This window comes from Schistocerca piceifrons, chromosome 5 (assembly GCF_021461385.2).
Source record: "Schistocerca piceifrons isolate TAMUIC-IGC-003096 chromosome 5, iqSchPice1.1, whole genome shotgun sequence".
Taxonomy (NCBI): domain Eukaryota; kingdom Metazoa; phylum Arthropoda; class Insecta; order Orthoptera; family Acrididae; genus Schistocerca; species Schistocerca piceifrons.
In genome coordinates this window covers 492075953-492097836 of record NC_060142.1, presented here as the reverse complement: position 1 = coordinate 492097836, position 21884 = coordinate 492075953, and the positions used below count along the sequence as shown (strand labels likewise).

Here is a 21884-nt window from a genome sequence, read left to right as displayed (position 1 = left end):
TGGCAGTGTGGAGGGTAAAAATTGTAGGGGGAGACCAAGAGATGAATACACTAAACAGAGATTCAGAAGGATGTAGGTTGCAGTAGGTACTGGGAGATGAAGAATCTTGCACAGGATAGAGTAGCATGGAGAGCTGCATGAAACCAGTCTCTGGACTGAAGACCACAACAACAACAACATGAACAGACACAAATTTCTTTCATTAAATTAAGTTAAAACTGTGGTGACAAGGGAGACATCCAGCAACTAAGTTAAATAAGTGCCAAATAATGAAATGAAAGGTGACTAACACTAGAAAGTAGTAGACTGAGCATAGATAAAAATGTTTTGACATCTCTTAGATTTGTATATTACTTTCATCTGGTCTGTAGTCAAATGTATTCAGTCAGTTGCCCCATTCTTTGCTGAAGCTCTTCTGGATCTTAAGCAACACACCAGTATCACCTGAAAATAAAATGAGGGTCAGATAATCAATTTATGCTCCTATTTTCATCTGTCAGTTTAGTTCTCTGAAGACCTCTTACAAGGCTTCAGAAAATAATTCTGATGAAATGGAGTTCCCTTCACTAATTTCCTTCAATTCTGAATTCTAAAGAGACATTATTCCAGTAAAAAGTCTAAACTTTTCTAGACAATTAGTAACGATTTTTCTAAAAACTCTGTATACCCCTAAAAAAAGACTAATAGGCCTATAGTTCTTCACATCTTCACTGCTCTATTTCTTGTCAATTATAAAACTGAAAGCATTGTTTGAACTATGACGTTTCATCCTTGTATGCTAACATTCTTTGAACAACTGTGCAAGGTTTGCTTTTGCCTCAACGGCCATTGCTTTTATTACTTATCATTTTCAGTCATGTCCAGGGCTTTTTCCTCATTCCTTTTATCGACTGCCTGCCCTGCTTCTTGTAATGCTTTCAGAGTGTGTCTACTATCACTGTCTGTTATCTCAATGTCCATTTCTTTAGGTACCCCATACACACTTTAGAAGTAATTTCGAATACCTCTGGTAATATCTACCAGTTTGTGTATGTACACCACACTAATCACAATGGAGTAAATAGTTTCAAATTTACTTGGAAGTTTAACTGATGTTCAGGCTAGTGAATGTCCCTGATGTACAGAATGGTTCTACTGTCTTAGGGGAGCATTATACAATGCTATGCATAAGCCTTAATACCAGCATCAGCTGTTTAAGGAAGGGTTTTACCAGGCAAGCACCAATTACACACAGAGAGTCAGACATTTATTCCAAAAGTAAATGAATAAACAAGTTAAACAAAAAATTGTAGAAATAAATAAATAACTTTAGTTGACAAAGTAGGAAAGATAATTTTGGATTCTACACACCATTCAAACTAAATCATAAAAAGATGTGTGGATTTGTTTCAAGTTATTAATAAAAGTATATGAGCTCTGAAAATGCAAAGTCCAGTATGAAATAATGATAATATTATGAAAAGGGTAGATTGCTACTCACTGTATAGTGGAGGTACTGAGTTGCAGACAGGCACAACAAAAAGACTATTAAATGCGTAAGCTTTCAGCCAGAAGGCCTTCTAGTGAAATAGACAACACACACACACACATATTCACACAAATGTAGCTCATAAACAAATGACTACTGTTTCTGGCTGCTGAATCCAGTCTCTTCAGGCACCAAGCCTCAGCAGCCAGAGACAATTATATGTGTGTGAGCTGCATTTGCGTGTGTGTGTGTGTGTGTGTGTGTGTGTGTGTGTGTGTGTGTGTGTGTGTGTGTGTTGTCTATTTCAGAAGAAGGCCTTCTGTCTGAAACCTTACATGTTTCAGTAGACTTTTTGTTCTGCTGGTTTGCAATGTAACATTTCCACTGCTCGGTGGTTAGCAATCTATCCATTTCATACTAGTGTATGAGTTCTCATGCTTAAAGTCAAGAAATGAAATAATAGCTGTGTGCAGTGAAGTTTTCATAAAGAGCTTATGTAGATTCTCTGGTTAGATCATCTACAGTGAAAACAGAACAAGGAACTAAATCATGGCTTTGCTGTAATGTTAAATTCCATCAATGATGCTGCTTTACCATCTGCAAAAGTTCATCATGGACAAAGCTACCAGTCATGCAACTTTACACCACTTGAAATCAGTATGAAAATGTATGATTCCCAACATATTGCTCAAAATTCTATCACCCATAAAATTTCAAAGTACAAAACTGTGTGGTTAACTTGTTGCCTAGAAACTAAGTTCAACAACAACCAAAGGCAGACATAGACTCAGTGTTTCCCACCAACTTTTCCAGAAACTCACAGGACACATGTGCCATGGAGTGCTTTTTTAATTTTTTATTACTTTTCATCCAATCCTCTTATGGAGGGAGGTGGACTGTTTGAAGGCTTTCAATTAGTGTGTTACATTATTCTCTTCATACCTTTATTGCTATTTCTGTGAAGCTGAGTGGGTTCTTATACATCCCAATTGGGAAATTATTTGGAGGGTATTATTAAGGACAATTCTGTATTCACCTTACAGCCATGAAAAACCTCCTAAAACTCTAAGCAGAAGTCGCCACAAAATGCTTGAAAGCCACCTAGTTATAACCATGTGGATCTGTACTATGTTAACGGCAGAATTTCTGACTTTCCTAAAATAGCAGTAAGGTGTCTTTTGACACCACATGAAATATTTTCATATTTGTCTTAAACAAGTATTTTTTTTTAGTGTTTATTAATCCATATTTTATATCTAGTAATCACAACAATAATTCACAATTATAAATAATAATTATTAATTTATTTGAACAACAATGTATCATACAAATTTACTGTTGCTACTGCTAACCAGTTTCTTAACTACAGGTTTTAATTTATTAACTATTCATACAACCTTCTAGATACATTTACTATATTTGGTCCATTTTACTCTCACATTTTTAGCTGGTCTTGTAGCCTTTGCAGAGGCTGATTTGGCACTTCCTCTGCTTTCTAGGTTATTTCAGTCCCATATCCTCTTCCTTTGCCTGATGTTCTTGCTCTTTTGTTTCCTTGAGTTCATTTGCCAGTTGAAGAACAAACTTCTTCCTTTCCATTTACTTGTTCATTACTATGTTACAGATGACCCATGCATTTATTACCACCATGTCCAGTATGTATAGAAGTAATGCACTGACCATCTCCTACATGCAACTTTTGTAGTATATTTACAGGCCATTTGATCAACCATATCCACCCCATACTTTGTAGCATTGTAGAACTTTGCAGTTTTAGGTTTTTTCCTTTTCTTCCTTTTTTATTGCTACTTCAGCATCCAGTGTACTCAGAACAATGACATGTTTATTCTTCTTTCCTTGGTATACAGTCAAGGTGCAGTCTGTGTTGCCACTATTGTGCAGTATTAAGGGGGAGTGTATTTCAGCATTTGGCTTCCTTACTTCATCGGGAATTCCATGGTGGACCTCATTCATTCTACCAACTAATGAAGTTTTCTTTTCTTTCAGTTTTTTTTAGCAAGTTGAAGAGATAAAAAGAAGTCGTCTGTGGTCACATTTCTTCCTTGATTTACAAATGGCTTTATGAGACACAGAGCAACGTACTCTCCAAGTGGTTGTTTCTCTCTATGCATGTCCTCTTTGCTGAAGTATGTGAAAGCCTTACATATACTTTGCTGTTACATCAACAGCCAACCAGAATTTGAGGCCTTATTTGTCTGGTTCATTGGATATGAAATGAGTAAACCTGCATCTTGCTTTACTTCATAACAGTTCTTCATCAATGGTTATATTTTCTCCAGGGTGGTAAGCGCAAATACTGTTTTCAATGAACTTTCCCCAAATTTCAGATACAAGAGTGAATTTGTTGGCTGCCACGGATTCAGTGCGGTTTGATTTTTCATCAAAATGGAGAAATCTCAGAAGCTTCTGAAATATACCTGTTGGCATAATGTCCGTGATAAGAGAGCAACCAGAGATCATACACAGACATAACTTCTGTGCACAATACACCCCAAACATATATGATGGCTATCAATTTCTCCAGTTCCTCATGTGACACAGTCCAGTCATTGCTTTTTAGTACTTTTTGAGAATTTGATTCTGAGTATTTCTTCATGAGATATAGCATTGCTTGATCAAAAATAAGACGGAAGACACTGATGACAGAACTGTCTACTCATTGGCAAGCATAAGCAGTGAGACTTCCTCTCTCCTTCAGAGCATTACAGCTGACCACCTTCCAGAAGATGAATAATTTCCAATGTCCCACAAGGTTCCATCCCTTGAAATCATCTTTGTAGATGCTTCCAACTGTGCCTGCTGGGATGGAAGAGGTGGCGGTTGATGTATATCAGCATCTGAATCCTCTTCCACTAATCATCCCTCCTTCACAATGTCTTCATCTTCACTTGTGTCAAGTACATAATCATCATCTTCATCAGTGAAGTCAATTTTCAATTCAGCTTCGGAATTCTACAAGAGATTTAACACTTCTTCATCAGAAACTCCACACTTGACAATACATGGTCGAAAACATGTTTCGTGGCCGAAAACTGCCTGAGTGACACAACATAAGCTGTGGCAGACTGGAATGTATATGTGCCAAGTTGCAACAATGAGCAGCAACTGCTCTGCATTACTGCTCACTGTTGACGCTGTATTGTTGGATCATTTATTTATATTTAGAAGAGAATTTACAGTGGGGTCAAATTGACGCCTTCTGCCATTCTAGATATACTGAATGAAATGGCAAAGAAAATTAAAATATTTTGTAAACAATAAAACATCTTCCAAGAGAGGAGAAAAAATTAGAAAAAGTCATATAATTTCATTAACAAATAAAATGAATTGAATATGACAGCGAAAAAAAAAAAGAAAAAAGAAAAAAAAACCAGGGGTCATTTTGACCCTTTCCGCCGTTCTAGTGTTACTCATACCTACAGTTCTTAAAAACTTTTATTACATTGTCCATCATTTAAGTTCTATGTTTTCTTAATTTGATGCATACTGAAAGGAGTGCCACTCCACAACACAGCTCTTTTCCGATGTTACAAATCATTTTCACATAAATATTACATCATGTATAAAACTATGATGTGGTACCATAGTACACAATTGATTTAAATAATAAATACAAGAAAATATTCGTACACAAAGAAATATTATATTTCAGATCAGAGAATGCTTCCCTGCTCTTTTACATGGCGTTATTGACATATATATATATATATATATATATAAAACAAAGATATATATATATATACACACACACTCACCAAATTCAAGATATGAGCAGTCAACATAAAAGTTTTCTGGGTTGGTATCATGTCATATTGTATAAAACTACTGCTTGAGAAAACCAGCATTTTGGCTATGGCTGCAGCGGCCTTCTTCTGGGTCTACTGGTGCATTCTAACTATGCAGTGTCCCTTATATTTTGTTATTGCTGCTCACTGCACATGCCATTACACCATAATTTTTAAAAAGATAGTTTATTTCATTGGTCACTTAAAGAAGAAGGAGAGGGAATTTTATATTAATAAGTTACTGAGGTGGAGGGGAGAGTGTAACCTCAGTTGTCTATTAGCTCTTGTATTATGTGCCATGATTGGTGGTCACCAGCGAATGACAAGTTGGTTCCTGTTTACCAAATGCTGGACATGGGCCGCATGGCGGCAGTTACTCGCTGGTAGTGCCCACGCCTTATGTTGACAGTGCGGTCTTTTGGGCCCTGATTGCTGGCAGCTAAGATGGGACAACCCTGAGTCCATCCACTCTATTCATGTTCTTAGGGTGTTTAAGTATTTCAATGGCCTCTCTAATTGTACATTCCATCATGACTGGCTGCTTGGACAACAAACAGGATCCACTGAATTTTATTTCTTTTCTGCAATCTTGCTGATGTTCTACTACTGCAGATTTGTTGTGTTGCCTTAGACAAATATAGCGCTCATGTTCCCAAATGTGCATTGCTATTGGCTACTTGTTCTTAGTAGAGCCTAGCACATCTGTGATCCTGCAACCACTATAGAAGACAGGTTGCACCCCAACCCAGCAAAGGTGTTTGCCTATTCGGTCAGTGACATTTTTCACATAATATAAGTACACTGCTGGCTACAGTTTGTCTATTTCTTCTTTATCTTGCTTACTTATATTCTTTGACAAGGCTATGTGGATCAACTCATGGCTGTAGCCATTGGCTAGAAACATTGTGCATAGCCTTTTAAGCTCAGGTGTTATGTTTTGAGCATCACTTAGGCATTGCACACAGATTGGTTTTCTCCAGCAATAGTTTTGTACAATATGACTTGGTACCATACCCAGAAAACTTTTATGTCAACTGACTCTGGCCACGGAAACCCACACAATTAAGATATGGCCAGTTTAATTCAATACTTATTTCAATAAAACTGAATTATACTTAATTTAACACTGAAGTAGCTTACATATCTAAACTCATATTTATAATGGACAAGACAAAGGACATTTCATGCTATCTTCATAATATGTATAATTGTAGAGAGCAATCAATTTTGCTCACTTTAATTAAACAGTTTTAATTAAAGGCTTAATGTTCTGGATTCATTTAAGCTACCAACAATTGGCATTAGTATGCATTCACTGTATGGGTCCAGCTTCCTTCCAACATATTGTTTGTGATTGTAACACTTTTGGTTTACCAGTAGTGTAATTTAAAGTATTTTTGCAATCATTGCTCACAAAAATCACTCAGTTAAAAAGTGGACTTTGTTCAGTGTCATGCACTGTACTTGTGACTTCAAGGCACACAATTTGATATCATCATTTATTATGTAGTTCCAGAAGACTATTTTTAATATTTTTCTGTGTAAAACCTTGAGTTATATTTCATCAGTGGCAGAAGGTAAATCTGCAGTAATTAATTTTCCCATTGCTGACTTGGTCATTAGGTCTGTCTCTAGGATTTTCAAAGCCATTATCTAGTGAATGCTCATTATTTCCTTGCTACTGAATGCTCATTATTTCCTTGCATTCTGTCCATGCTGAGCTCCATTGAGCCAATAATGCAAAATTACATACTTCAATTGCTAAGGCCTCCTTCACCCCCAAGCCAGGAGCCATCCAGGCCTGTAAATTCACAAGTTCATTCTAACCTAGCCTTTTATCATCATGACTCTTGTGATATGATGCCTCATTCAACTTTCTTATATTTCCTTGTAAACAATTCTAAATAATTTTATTTAGTTCAGTTAATGTTCAACATCTGTTATCATTTCATCTCATTCATCAACTGTCTTGCATACTCAGATTCATATTGTTTGCTCCTCAATGCTCCTGCAACATTTTTTGTTGTTTCCACTACAATACTTGGCAAAACACCATTTATCATATTTAAGTTAATGGTTTCTTCATTCTCTAGATGCTTAACCTACTTGCTGATTTTAATTTTATTTGGTTTTCCACCTCATTTACACCTAAAGTTATTAAGCCCAATGAAATGGGAGTTTAGCTTAGTGAGTTTAGTTCTTTCTGACGTTGTGTCTAATTTTATTTTGCGTCTTACTAATCTATGGTCACTTGAAATCCTGAACTTGTTCAAAACTAACACATCCTGCATAATTCATTTGTTGTTTGGCAATACACAATCAGCCTCAATTTTAATTCCATGTGACCCTTCCATGTCCATTTTCTGTCTGGGATCTTCTTGAAAAATATGTTAAGATCACACATTCTGTTTTTCTCAATGAATTCCATTACCATGTTCCCTATACCATTTCTTGTATAGGAACTGAAGTTTCCTACTGAAGAATGTTTGGTATTGCAGTCAATCATTACTGTTATATAGTGTGAATCACTTTTCTTTTAGTAAACGTAAGTATCCCCAATGCCTAAAAAATTTGTGACAAGAGGTTCATCACCTCAACATAAGGTTCTAGCCCTTCTTCTCTAGGTGATGAAGATCTTTTGCAAAGGTAAGTGTTCTACCTAAATAGCTCCATAACACATAATAGAGTATAGCTAAATAATATGCCTTCACTCCTTTCTGGTCACCAATATAAGAAAATATTCTTAAAGTAAAGTCAAATGAGTTCAATATCTTTGTGGTGTGAGTTATGTGACATTCCCAGTTCAGTTTGCAGTATAAATGCAAAGTTATGAACTTAGTGCTGTCTGCTTTCATTAAATATGTTTCTATGATACACCATAAATTCCTCTCTTTTCTTATGGCTTGCATGAAACTGAATGAAGTGGATTGACAGTAAACCTCTTAAGTACTGTTTGAATGAGGTTATCTGAGTGTGCAGTTGCCAAATATTCGTTCACCATGCTGGTGTCATCTACATGCATCAATAAGTTGCTCTTATAATTCATAATTACAGCTTGTTAACATACACTGATGTGCCAAAACATTAAGACTGTTGTTCACTGAGAGACTGACCATTGCCTGGTTGCATTATTGGCATGTGTTGCATTAAGGAAAGTGTAGAGCAGAGATTAAATGAATGGTGAATCATTATAGTGATGATACTGTCTGCAAATAGAGAAATCCACTAGCATAAGTGACAATGACAAAGAGAAGTTTGTTCTGGCAAGGCACTTCAGCAAGAACATTTCAGAAACAGTGAAGCTTGTTGACTGTTGTCTTGTTACTGCAGTAAACATCTGTGGAAAATAGTTGAAGGATGGTGAAATCAGGAGCAGGCAATGAGGCATTGGGTCCATGCCTCACAACTGCACTTGGAGTTTGGAGGCTTGAGTGCCCTATAAAGCAGACGAAGTGGTGATTTGTGGCAGATTTGATAACAGTGTGCAGTGCTGGTGGAGACAAAAGTGTTTCAGAGCACACCAATCGGTGCACGTTGAAGAACATGGAGCTCTGCAGCAGATGACATAACTACATTGTCAGTTTCAGTTGTGTCATGATTGGGCTGTGTATCAATGGAAAAATGTTGCTTGTTCAGGCAAATCATTGTTGTTATAACATTGTGTGGCTGGTCATATCTTTACACACCATTGTCAATGTGAATGGCTGATTGAATGATGTACCGCACCATGCAAATAGATCAATGATAGCAGTACTGTTTTGGTTGCATTTGGCTGAGATTCCGTGGGAGCTGTAGAAATAATATAAGACACCATAAAAGCTATGGACTACATGAACATTATTATACAGTACCTGCTTTCCCTTCATGCTGGACACCTTGACAATGGCAATGATATCTTACATCAGGATAACTGATAAAATCACTAGGCCAGAATCATCTACAGAGGTTTGAGGAGCATGATAGTGATCTCACATTGTTATCTTGGTCGACACGGGTACAAAGACAGCCTATTTTGCTTATGCACACACCATTATGTGTTATGGAACAGTTTAGGTAGAACTCTTCTCTTTTGCAAAGAGTCTTATCAGCTAGAGAAGAGGGGTTAGAATCTTGTGTTAAGTTGAAGAACATCTTGCAACTTCTTTTTAATTAAAAAAAATTATTTTAAGTTGAGAATAGTTATGTCTGTTAGAATAAAAATGATCAACATCTACCCACATAGGGCTGGGGGTGAAAGAGGGTGACACAGAAGCTTAACACAGAAACATTTGGAGAAATTTCAATAAAATTTTGTGTATACATGATGCATTATTTGTATAATTATTTGTATAAAAATACTTTAGTGGTAATATACCTGTACCACCCCAAGTGCTGTGGAGGGGAGGAGAAATGAAAAAATGTGACATGTAAAAATATTCGGTAACAACCAACATTTGTATCAAATCCATGGTTTTCATGGTCACTAGACTTACTGGTGCATGTAGTACTGGACTGTCATATGCAAATGCATCTTGCACTTAGCCACTCACAAGCATTGTGGTCAATGTACACACATTATGATGTGATGGTAGGACTTATGTGGATGGCTTGATAATAGGCAAAAGTCCAAAACTGATCACCAAATAAAAACAAACTTCTATGCAACTTTGACAATTTTGTAATTTCACTGAATCATCTTAAGTTGCTGCCCACTGCCATCCTGCATACTGGAAGGGAGCTATTATTGATGACAGTTACAATGGTATTTCACCACTAGAATTAGGGGATAGTTGCATGTGTGCCAAGACATGTCTGGTCATCTCTGTAAACCCTGAAGGAATTTCTGCCAAATGTGGCATATGTCTCACTTTCTATACAGAAAAAATTTATTATAATCATAAAATAGATAAGAGACAGATCACACTTAATAATTTAAAAGTATTCCGTGTGTATAAACTACAAAAAATTACCTGTTGATATTTCTTTCCTGCAGTCAGTTAACTTGGAATATTATAATTTTATGAACCTTCTGTCCCTTTTCCTTGTTCAACACTATTGTCGTTGTTCAATAACTCATGATGGCTGAAGTAGAGAGGATGTAAAATGAATACTAGCAATGGTGAAGAAAGAGCTTCTGAAGAAGAGAAATTTTTTAAAATCGAATATGGATTTAAGTGTTAGTAAATCTTTACTGAAGGTATTTGTCTGGAATGTAGCCATGTATGGAAGTGAAACATAGATGACAAACAGTTTGGACAAGAAGCAAACAGAAGCTTTTGAAATGTGTGCTACAGAAGAATGCTGAAGATTAGATGGATAGATTGGGGATCTAATGTGGAAATACTTAGTGGAATTGCAGAGACAAGAAATCTGTGACACAGTTTGACTAAGAGAAGGGATCGGTTGAGAGCATACAATCTGAGACATCAAGACCATTTAATATTGGTAGCAAGTGCAAAGGGTAGAAGTCACAGAGGGAGACTGAGAGGTGAATACCATAAGCAGATTTGAATGGATGCAGGTTACAATACTTATCTGGAGATGAAGAGGCTTGCCAAAGATAGAGTACCATAGAGCTGCCTGAAACCATTCTTCAGGCAGAAGACCACAACAAAAACAGCAACAACAATGGAATATGTGTGAAATATGTTAATTGTTTGTGAAAAAATATGTGTATTATCTCTCTCTCTCTCTCTCTCTATGTCTCTTTCTCTTTGTGTGTGTGTGTGTGTGTGTGTGTGTGTGTGTGTGTGTGTGTGTGTGTCACATTGCACAGATGAAGCTATAGGCAAAGAGTGATTCCAAATTTAATTAAATGTATAAAAAAAAACATCATCTTTCATTTATTTTGAAAATGTAAATGGGTCTGCTTTTTATATGTGTATCTATTTGGAAATTAAAAGAGGTATTTCAATACATGCAGGCTACAACTAATTATGTCATAAATAAAAAATGTACACAGTAGTGTGCACAAAAAGTCACACACAGACAAGATTACAGCCTGCGTTTTACTTTTATATGTCCAAGTGAATGCTTAAAATAGCAGAATGAATGAAAGAACACATTTTGTATCTCAATGTCACAAATAAGTAATGAAATTTACATTTTGTCATTATGCTTCAAATTACAATACAAAGTTTTTATCTGCATCAGATAAGTAAGTTCAAGTGAATACTTAATAGTGCAGAATAAATGGTAGTATAAATGTTAACCCATCATATAAATGAATTTACATTTTATCATATAATTTATGTCAGGAGTGTACAATTTTACCTTCATGGCATAAAAAAAGATTTTCTTTCCTCTATTTTTACTCAAAAAGATGCCTTATTACTGTAGGAGCTCATCATTTTATAATACGTTTTTCTCTGAGGGATGTTTCCAGTTTCCTTTTGAATATCTACAAGTTATTAATTTCCTTTTTTTATACTGCTGGGAAGCTTGTTATACACTTTTATCCCTGACTCAGTTACTCCCCTATGGACTTTTGTGGGAGTTGCAGAGGCTTGGTGGAAATTTTTCACCTGCTTTGTGTTATGCTTGTGAATGTGACAGTTTTTCTGCAATAATTCCCTGTTGCTGGCTACAGACATCATCAGTGAGTATATATATTGCTTTGTAACATAAATATCCTGAGTGTATTAAGGAGACCTGTGCATGATGCTCTGTTAGAGATGTCACAAATTAACTTCACTGCTAATTTTTGTAGTTTGAAGTCTCTTTCAACTCCTGTAATGTGTTACTGTACTTCCTAAGTAGCAGAACTCATTCATTTTCATTAGAATTTTATTTTCTATCTTAATGATCACCCATATGTCTCTGTTCAGTGTATCTCTCACCATTATTTTAGTCTTGGCATTTATTTTCATTCTGTTGCTATCCAAGGCATCAGTAATTTTTTTTACATATAGTTCAGGTCCTTTTCAGAAAGTACTAAGACTACTATATCAAGAGCAAATGGAATGCAATATATTTGTTTAACATAAATTTTGAGCTCTTTCACGCTACTTTTTACTGTTCGTTCTGCACTTTTTGTAAATAAATTAAGGAGAGAGAGGTCAGCCTTTTCAGACACCTTTTCTTGTCCTAGTCTTTTTCTTATTGATATTGATATCTATTACTGTAGGTATCAACAGAATTAAGAAAGAGACAACAATGAGACAAGGTGTCCAACAAGGTTATCCTTGCTCTCCTTTTTCATTTAATTTATATCTGTAGTAAAAGTTTCATTATTCTGTACCATAAACTGAGTGTTCTCATTTTTTTCCATTACTGGGAAGTAACTTTTCTTGCGCCTCTATACTTGAGTTGTACCTAACATTATTTTATTTTCAGTCAGTGTGGAAGTGATATGTAGGGGGTGCAGGATATTCCTAGATTCCTCAGTGAAAAATGGTTCTTGAAATGAAATTTTGTAAGTAGATTTTTGATATTAGTTGGTGCCAAGCATTTTACCCATGGCTGACCCTAGGTGAAAGCCACATTTCACATACTCATTTATTTTTGATCCTAGGTATTTCCATAACATGACTGACTTGCAAGAAATAATTGCTATTCATGAAATAGTAGAAACTGTGTATTATACACTTACAAGTCAAAAGTAAAAGTTATGTATTTCTTTTGTACAGACACACAACACTTGTGAATGAGAGTCAGCTAAGGAAGGTGCCAACTTGTTGGCATCATCACAGCCTTGGATTGTCACTTGGCAAACCACCTCCTTCGCATTCATCATCCTCTAGTGGAAACAAGTGACTATAAAAGTGATCTTGTTTATCTGTGTTCCGACTCAGGGGAATAAGTCAGCTGCCACCATTTCATTACCCTGGTGTCTTTCTACTGAGTTAACACAAGAGACTGAAAAAGTTAACTGTGATTTAAAGTCAAATGTTGTAGCTTTACATTAGTGTTTAATACAATTTCTTGTGTATAGTTTCACATAAATTACATTGTAAAATGAATGACAGTGCATATATATGTTTATTGTGATATGTGTTTTCCAAATATAGAAGAAAATCTGTTTTAAATGCAGTATCTAACTTATGGGAATCAAATGAACCCAGTCACAAATATTTCATACCTTCATTTTTTGGAAGATGTTTCAGACAGTATGGAGAAGGATGAACACTGTCTCACAACAACTGCGAGCAAAACACAAGAAAAATCAAATAGTTACACTGCTAAACTCTTTAGAAAAGTTTCCTCCAGCACAGAAGATACATGAAGCTTAAGATACACATTGTCAAAACTGATTCTGCAATTGTATGCTATTTTAGACTAGCTATATGGGAAAAGTGGATGATGATGACAACAACAACAACAATAATAATAATAATAATAACAATACTAAATTCACGGTTAAAGGTAGCCCTGTCCAGAACTGATGCATGTTTCACAATAGTGATATTTTACTGGTTCCTCATTCTCAACAATGTGTAGTTAACTTTCCCCAAAGTCAACATGAGCGAGGAAAGACAGTAAAACAAAATAATCATATGGTACTGATGGCCAGAGTCCAGACCTGGCAAGTTCCACCACTGAGTTGCAAGTCTCTTTAGTTGATGCCATATTGGACGACTTGTGTGTCTATGATGATGAAGTGATGAGGGCAACGCAATATGCAGTCCCTGAGTGGAAAGAATCTATGACCCATCCAATCCAATCGAATCAAATCCAGGCCCACTGCATGGCAGTCAGTTGTGCTGACCACTCAGCTAAGGGGGCAGACAGGAAAGACGGTTGCTTCTGGTGACAGTTATGATGAAACCGACAGCAACCTAGAAATTCACTGGTAACTGCTTGTGCTGCTACTCCACTGATGTAAGATGGCTCTGATACCTGAAAAAAATAGTGACAGTAATGAATGAATTTGGTCACCCTCAAGTAAAATGTTGATGATTATCAAATGTTGATGCAATACTAGCAGTATTAATGCAGAGCTTTTCTCATGATTTTATCACTGAATTTTGTCTTGGCAATTTCCAACTGTCTTTTTCTTTCTTTAAAAAAAAGAAAGAAAAAGAAAAGAAACAAAAGGTGTCTAACTTAAATTATTATGGCCCTACAGTGAGAGCTAAACTCTTACAGTAGCACAGTACTCCAATTGTAAACTACTCCCTCATTGCTCTGTTGCTTAATGCAGACGTCCCACACTATGGCTGATATAAGTAATTGCAACAAATACATGAAACAGCCTCCCTGAAGTTGAAAAATTAAATTTACATATTCAGTGGATCGTCTTACATGTGAATTGTTCAGATTATTTAATAGATCAACAAAACAGTTAAATTGTTTAGTGAAATATTGAGTAAATTTAACCAGATAATGAAGCAAGGCACCTGTAAATCAGTGGATGATAAAAGTTTTTGTAACATTTCCCACAATTTTGTCAACTCAAAATTACATTATCAAAAGGAAGGTAATCCATTTCTTGAGTTGATCCAAACTTATTCCATTGTTAAGCGCATCCCAAATTGTACTGACTTCAGAGGTGAGGTGTGATGGGGTGCCAAGCTGAAGCAACACCAAAATAACAAGAGGATCTCCCTTACAGCCTCATTTGCATTTATGTACATGATGTAAGAACTAGGAATTGTGTTCAGATGTGCTGATGGCAGTGTAGGTTATAATTAAAATGACATGGCTCAGTGAACTGAAACAGTCATGTGGTGCTACAAAGTGCACCACAGTTCATGCAGTTTGTTCTAAATTAATTTACTTATAGTTTAAAACTAACAATGTCTTTTAGACTATCAGAATACTTACAATTATTGAGGTACATTGGAGCATATTGTTACCATATTAGTGCTCCATTGGTATCTGAATATGACTCAGTGGGCAACACAAACATTAATTTCAGCCCAGTCACTGATGACATACTGGGTAAATCCCTGGATGCTCTGAATGTAGGTTTTTCATAAATTTCATTAAATGTTGTGTCAGCTAACTGTTGAAACTGATTGCAGACAAATGCAAAGCTCTTTATTGTTATAGTTCAGCAAGTCATTTCTATTTAGCTGCATGTTACTGGGTACAATAACTGTTAAATAACATTATAATAATAACATAATCAATGAACATTTCTGCTGCAAATATGTCACTAAAAGAATGCTCAAAGTAAAGAAACCTGTATTTTTGTTTATGTATCAGGCTCTACAATTTTCTTGTTTTGCTGTGTAAATAAGCAATTTGATTTAGTTCTGCATGACATCAGATAAGTTTTTAGTTAGTTTTTTCGTACATCTCAAACACTGACACATTCTATTTTGAGCTCACATGTATATGGCGAGTTACTACTTTTTTGTGACAATTCAGATAAGTACAGTTTGCTGTTACTTGCAGTGTAAGCTAATATTGATAAATAAGTGAAGCATCAGACTTCCCAATTTAATATTAATCATGAAAGCAGACTGTATATTTCAGATTTGCTGCTGATGTACACTGCATAAGGAATATTGGTAACTTTATTAAGTGTGTGTTGAAATTTGTTGACCATGGCAGTGTAAGCTGCCACCAAGTTCTTGCATGCTAGGCAGCTCCCTAAACAGACAGCTCTAGGTAAAATATAGTTTCCTATCTATTGCATCACATCAAATCTTCACAAGCAAATGGTTTATCTGAGTCTCTACCAAACATGTTCCAAACAATATTCATCCTGTTTACAGTACAGACTTTCCATTCAAAATTGAATTTGGAAGTCAGGAACTTCAAACTCACTTAACTGATAAACAGAAGCAAGCAATTGATATCAGAGATATTCATTGCCATGTGGAGGGAATGGCAACATCAATGGATGTCCTAAAGAGCTCTGGAGCATAATCTGTTCAGAGGTGAGCAGCCAGTCAAGACATTAGTTGCACTATTATTTTTTGGAAAAAATTGTTAAGATATTAGAGAATTAATAATCTTGACCGATGTAATTGTTAGTTTAATACTGCATTCACCACTATACGCTGGTGCACACTGTTTGAGTGACAAAGCATTCCTTCTACACTTTGCCTCTGCCTACAGTACTGACAGCTTGTACATATTCTTTGTCTTAAGAATTATAATATTTTATTGTTGAGTCAGGGTATCTCTCTCTGATTAATCACCCCCAACAACCAGCCAGTGGTCAGGCTGTCTGCCAAAAAATTATTTCTGAGGATAGGTGAAATGATGTGATAGATACAAACAGAAGAGAGGTCACATGTGGTTACAGTGGTAACCTTTCTTGCCACTAATCCACTGAAGTGTGATAGCCATATTGCAGTGATCTCACTTTCTGGAAAAAAGAAGATGAATAAGTTATTACTGGTGACCCGAGAACTATTAATTTTGAATTCCAAACTACAAAAGCAACAACAACAACTACTACTACTTCTGCTTCTACAACTACCTGCTACTACTACTACTACTACTACTACTGATAATAATAATAATAATAATAATAATAATAATAATAATGTATTTGTCATGAAATATCATATAAATCTGTTCACTGTGCTCTTTTTTCTATTTTCATTTGTAGAAAAGAATCATAGTTTTATCCAGTTGAGTTCAACATCACAACATACTTTTATTTTCAGAAACCAGACACAATGTCTATGAGATAATCAGAACTGAAGGTAACTTGTTTGAAAACAATCATCATAAGTTACCAATCAGCAGAAGTATACATGTTGAGTTATAGAATAATACATTGTGATCTGTGACTCATAATAAAAATCATCATCAAACATTGTATAAAATTATAAAATGCTATCTTCATAACAGAATGCAATGTATGAGGACAAAATGACTACAACAGACACCATTATAATGTTCAAAATGCTACCAGCTGCTTTGTTACACAGCTCCGTCACTGTAGAGCATGAGATGCAGAGTATGTCAGGTTCCTGCTTTCAGAAATTTTGTTCTTACACAAGAGAAAGTCCCAGTTTGAATAACAACAATACCATGAAAAAGACAGATTTGCTACTCACCATAAAGAGAACACATTGAGTTACAGACAGGCATGATGGAAAGACTGTTACACATAAGCTTTCAGGCAGAGCCTCCACAGAAAAACAAAAATGTATACACATGGTCACAAGCAAGCACACCTCATACACACATGGCTGCTATCTCTTGTCACTCTGCACAGAGTGCAATGATTTGCTTTGAATAAGAGCAAAAGGGTGGAGTGGGGCAGGGAAGGGGGTAGGATAGCAGGGGACTGGTGAGCAAAGATGAGTCAGTAGTGCCTGGTGCAACATCAGCATTCTACCATATAAGAGGTTGGGCCACCTGTGAAAGCAGCCATGTCATATACCAGCTCTGCTGCAATCATTGCACATCCTTTTAAGTTGGTGTGACTTCCAACAAGCTGTCTACCAGGATGAATGGCCACTGACAAACTGTTGCCAAGAGGAAACTGGATCATCCAGTGGCACAACATGCAGCTGAACATATCATTTTTGATTTCAATGGCTGCTTCACAACCTAGGCCATCTGGGTCGTCCCTTCCATCACCAACTTTTCTGAACTGCATAGATGAGAGTTACCCTTACAGCACATTCTCCACTTTGCCACTTTGGAAATCACCCCAGCCTCAACCTATGGTAATTTAGTGTCCCTACACACTCCATCCAGCTGTTTCTGATTCCCCACTGCCCCATTCTGTCACCTCAATGCATTTCGTGCCCCTCACCCACATTGTGCTGTTCTCTGCTGGTGCATCAACTGCTCTCTTCCCCTCTGTTTCTCTCCTTTCTGCTTCCCATTTTCTCCACTCTCTCTTGTCAGCAGCCTCCGGTTTCTGCACCTGGCAGCCCTGTACTGCCACCTCTAACCCCTGTGTGTTCTGCCAGGGCTGATTCCTCTCCATCCACCCATACCCTGCTATCCCTCCCCATTCCCTGCCCCACTCCAGAATGTCTCTCCCATTCAAAACATTTCAGTTGCATTCTTTCTGAAGCAGCTGCAGATATTAGTCATGTGAGTGTGGGAAGAGTTTGCTTGTGTGAGTGTGTGTGCATTTTTCTTTTCTGAAGAATGTTTTTGTTGGAAGCTTGTATGAACAGTCTTTTCACGTTACCTGTCTGCAGCACAATGTGTCATCTTTATAGTGAGTAGCAATCTATCCTTTTCATAATATTGTTGTTTCACAAGAGGTAAATATGAACCCATCTGAAGGAACAAAAGTGCGTAACTTCTTTCTAAAGTCGCTTCTTCCAAATTGGGGTGTCATTCTGGGCTGGCATTTACTTACAATAGCATTGCATGTTAGATTATCCTGAATGTGCAAGCAGTATTCTGAGATTCTGATGCATTTCTGTATATATGTAAGAATTTGATTCATTCTAAGGTAGTCAATGATATAGTACATGATTTAGGGTAACATACTGTGCTTAAAATATCTTGCCAGCCATTTTATTCATGAGCCATGCTTCATTGTCAACAGACTATATGCAGTAGTGTCATTAGTCTTCTGGAAGAAGAGAATTTGTCACTGTCAAAGGCCAGGGCATAGCATGTTGTTCCTGTGTGTACATTGTGGCAATAGATTCACTGGTGTCTGGAAACTGGAGACTAATGAATTGGATAACGAAGTTGTGAGCACACCTTGGCAACATCCCTGAGGGAAAATGAGAAGATGTGAAATAGGTGCTTGAGCTTATTGTGAATACAACAATAATGTTGGCATCCAGTAATATAGCTTTTTGGGGACAGGGAGAAAAAAGCAAACATCAAACTTCTCACAAAGTACAATCCTGTAATACGCCATATCATAAATAAATCAGAATAGGCCTATATACAAAAATACGTTAGTCCTTCAACTCAGAATGTCTTATCTCATGCAGTTGAAAAAGAAATTATTAATGCCATCAATGCGGTCTCATTATTTTCTATTATTACACAAGCAACATAGAAAATTACATAAAGATATTAGTTAACTCAGATATTTAGATATGTTGCAGTGGAAAGCCTTGTGACATGAAGATACATGAATGCTTTTTAAGTGTTTGTGAAATAAAAGATCAAAGTGCTTTAGAAACAGAAAAGGGATGTGCAAGAGATGAAAAGGGACTTATTAACCAAATGCTGTGGCCAAGGTTATGACGGTTATGACAATATGTCAGGGATACACAAAGCTGTCGGTATGAGAATTCAACAAAGACAAAGAGAGCAAAATATGTTCGTTGGTTGACCTGGGGAGGGTACCAAACAGCAAGGTCATTGATGCCATTGGATCAGAGAAGGATGGGGAAGGAAGTCAGCTATGCTCTATCACAGGAACAATCCCAGCTTTTGCCTGAAGCAATTTAGGGAAATTGCAGAAAACTTAAATCAAGATGGCTGGACAAGGATTTGAACCATCATCATCCTGAAAAAATATGTGCATTGTGCAGTGCACACATTAAGTCTAGCACTTAATGATGCTACATGTGGAATTCAAGAAATGAGGTGCTTTTACAACATAGTAGAAATGTATTTTTTTGTCAGTCATTGAATTAAAAGATGGGACCTTAGAAATACTTGGCCCAACAGGTTCATTTTCAGGATACCAGTCTTTAAAAGCCCTTCATTCTGCTTGTGCCTATTAGGCTGCTTAAGGCTCTGTAAAAAAAATTAATATTGGCATCTAAGTAAAGGGAAGATAGAAACAAGCAGTTGTTTTGAAAAACCAATTAGAGAAATGTAGATTCATATTTCAGATAGTGCTGCAATTAAAGCTTTGCAATTTAGCATCTTAAATTATGCTGTTGAAAAATGTAGAGCTTGATAGACATGTTCTTTTATTCAGATACAGCTGATAATTTATCTTGCTATTGACACAATTTTTAAGAGGTTATGTTAGTGACTACATGTTTGGCAAAGAAATGGGACATTTTAATGGCTGTTTGGATGTCATTGTAGCCAAGTGAAAGAGTAAATCTGAGGGTATACATAATGTTAACTATTTCTTCAAAATTATTTTCCCAAACTCTATAAATTCAGCTCCAAACAATGAGATTCACAATGTCATAGTAATGCATCAAAATCATTATGAGGAGAATTTATTCCGTTAATCCCCAGACCAAAAAAGCTCTGGAAAAAGAAATGGCCTCATTAACCTCCATAGTTGATTAAATACATCATTAGTAACAGAGAATTCAATCATAGCTGCAGCATTCCAGATTAATGCACAAAATTTTATCTGTTTTCAACTTCAATTGATACCTTATTTTTGAAGCTCATACTTATAAAAAACTATCTGTGGTATTCTATGACCCAAGACAGAGTTAGTGAACTCAGCTTCCACAGTATCCAAAGTGATCAATTGATGCCAGTGAAATAATCAATACCTTCCCTCACAGAAAGTACACAACATAGTCCAGTTTCACTAGAGGTCAAATTGTGTACAGTGAGGTTCTATAAGTACAAATCAATCAAACAATAGCTAAAATTATAAGCCTGTGATTATTGATATTGACTGTCAATCACTATAATGTGTTTAATTTTTAATAGCATTTATCAGTATTAATAATTCTTGTTTAATACTTCAAATATAGTAAACAAATGATCTCTTTGTTTATATTTCATGGAATTTTACAACACACTCCATGAAGTTTCTATATCTACCTTCTGTAATGACAGTTATATTAGTCAATGATAGGTTGTATATTTTTTGTCTGGGAACAGAATTTTTATTTTTGCAATCAGACCCTTATTACATACATTTTGCCTCTGGGTCTGTCAAAGTGCATTTGAACCTGAGTTTGATCTCATTTATGTTGCTTTTAAGTAAGCTGTGTTACTGATTGAGCTAAGCAGTCGCAACATGAGTTTATAGTGTTGGTGTATTTTACATTCTCACAGCGCAGATATTTATGACACAGGCAGTGTTCATAAAAGATTATAATTGAAAGATAATCATTTTAAAAAACATCAAAATTCCCCAGAAAACATACACTACATTCCACCATTTATATGCATCCACAGAAATTCTGGAAAGTCAGTTCCCTTGAATGACAACATGGTCAACAGAAAACATAGGCACTTTACAAATGTGATCAAACTATCCATGGATGAACTGCAGTTTCATAGTGTCCAACAGACACAATATTTTGGTGATCAGACATGCTGACATCATCAAGTGTGCTGATGAACTGAGCTCCTGAGTGTTTGCAGCTGACTTATATCCCCTCCCACTATGAGCCACCCCTTAAGCAGTCTGCACATTAGGCTGTGTGTTGTTGGCTGCAGATGAGATGGTATCAGTATCTGTGGTAGTATAGGTGTTGTTATTCTGTCCACAGCAGCTGAGTGTCTTCTTGATTAGATCCAGTGGTGGCTCCCAAGCCTTTCTGAGATTGCAGTACCAGTCTCAGTTGATGAGACTGGCCTGGTGTGAATCCCAATTGCCTGTCTGATGACACTGCCCCAGTATTTTGAAGTTAGTGCTAAAATCTTGGTACATTTGCATTCCATCAAATGATGCTGAGGAAAATAGTGTTCTGCAACCACTGCCTTTTATGGGATACATTACTCATGTGCACTGCTGGATTTCTTGGTTTCATTCTTTGATGATGCACACTATTTGTCCAATGCGTGTATTGCCACACTGGAACAGCATCATTTGATGGAATACAAATGTACCAAGATTTTAGAACAGACTTCAAAATATT

The 21884-nt window shown here is 36.3% G+C and overlaps 1 protein-coding gene across 1 annotated transcript in view; it reads left to right on the top strand.

Annotated features, from left to right (window-relative positions):
- Nucleotides 1-13226, top strand: part of LOC124799101 — an 80135-nt gene extending 66909 nt beyond the window's left edge. The window contains exon 3 of the mRNA XM_047262640.1: nucleotides 12882-13226. Coding sequence (XP_047118596.1) covers nucleotides 12882-13008 — 127 coding nt within the window. The 3' untranslated portion in view covers nucleotides 13009-13226. The remainder of the gene's footprint in view (nucleotides 1-12881) is intronic.
- Nucleotides 13227-21884: the final 8658 nt, after the last annotated feature.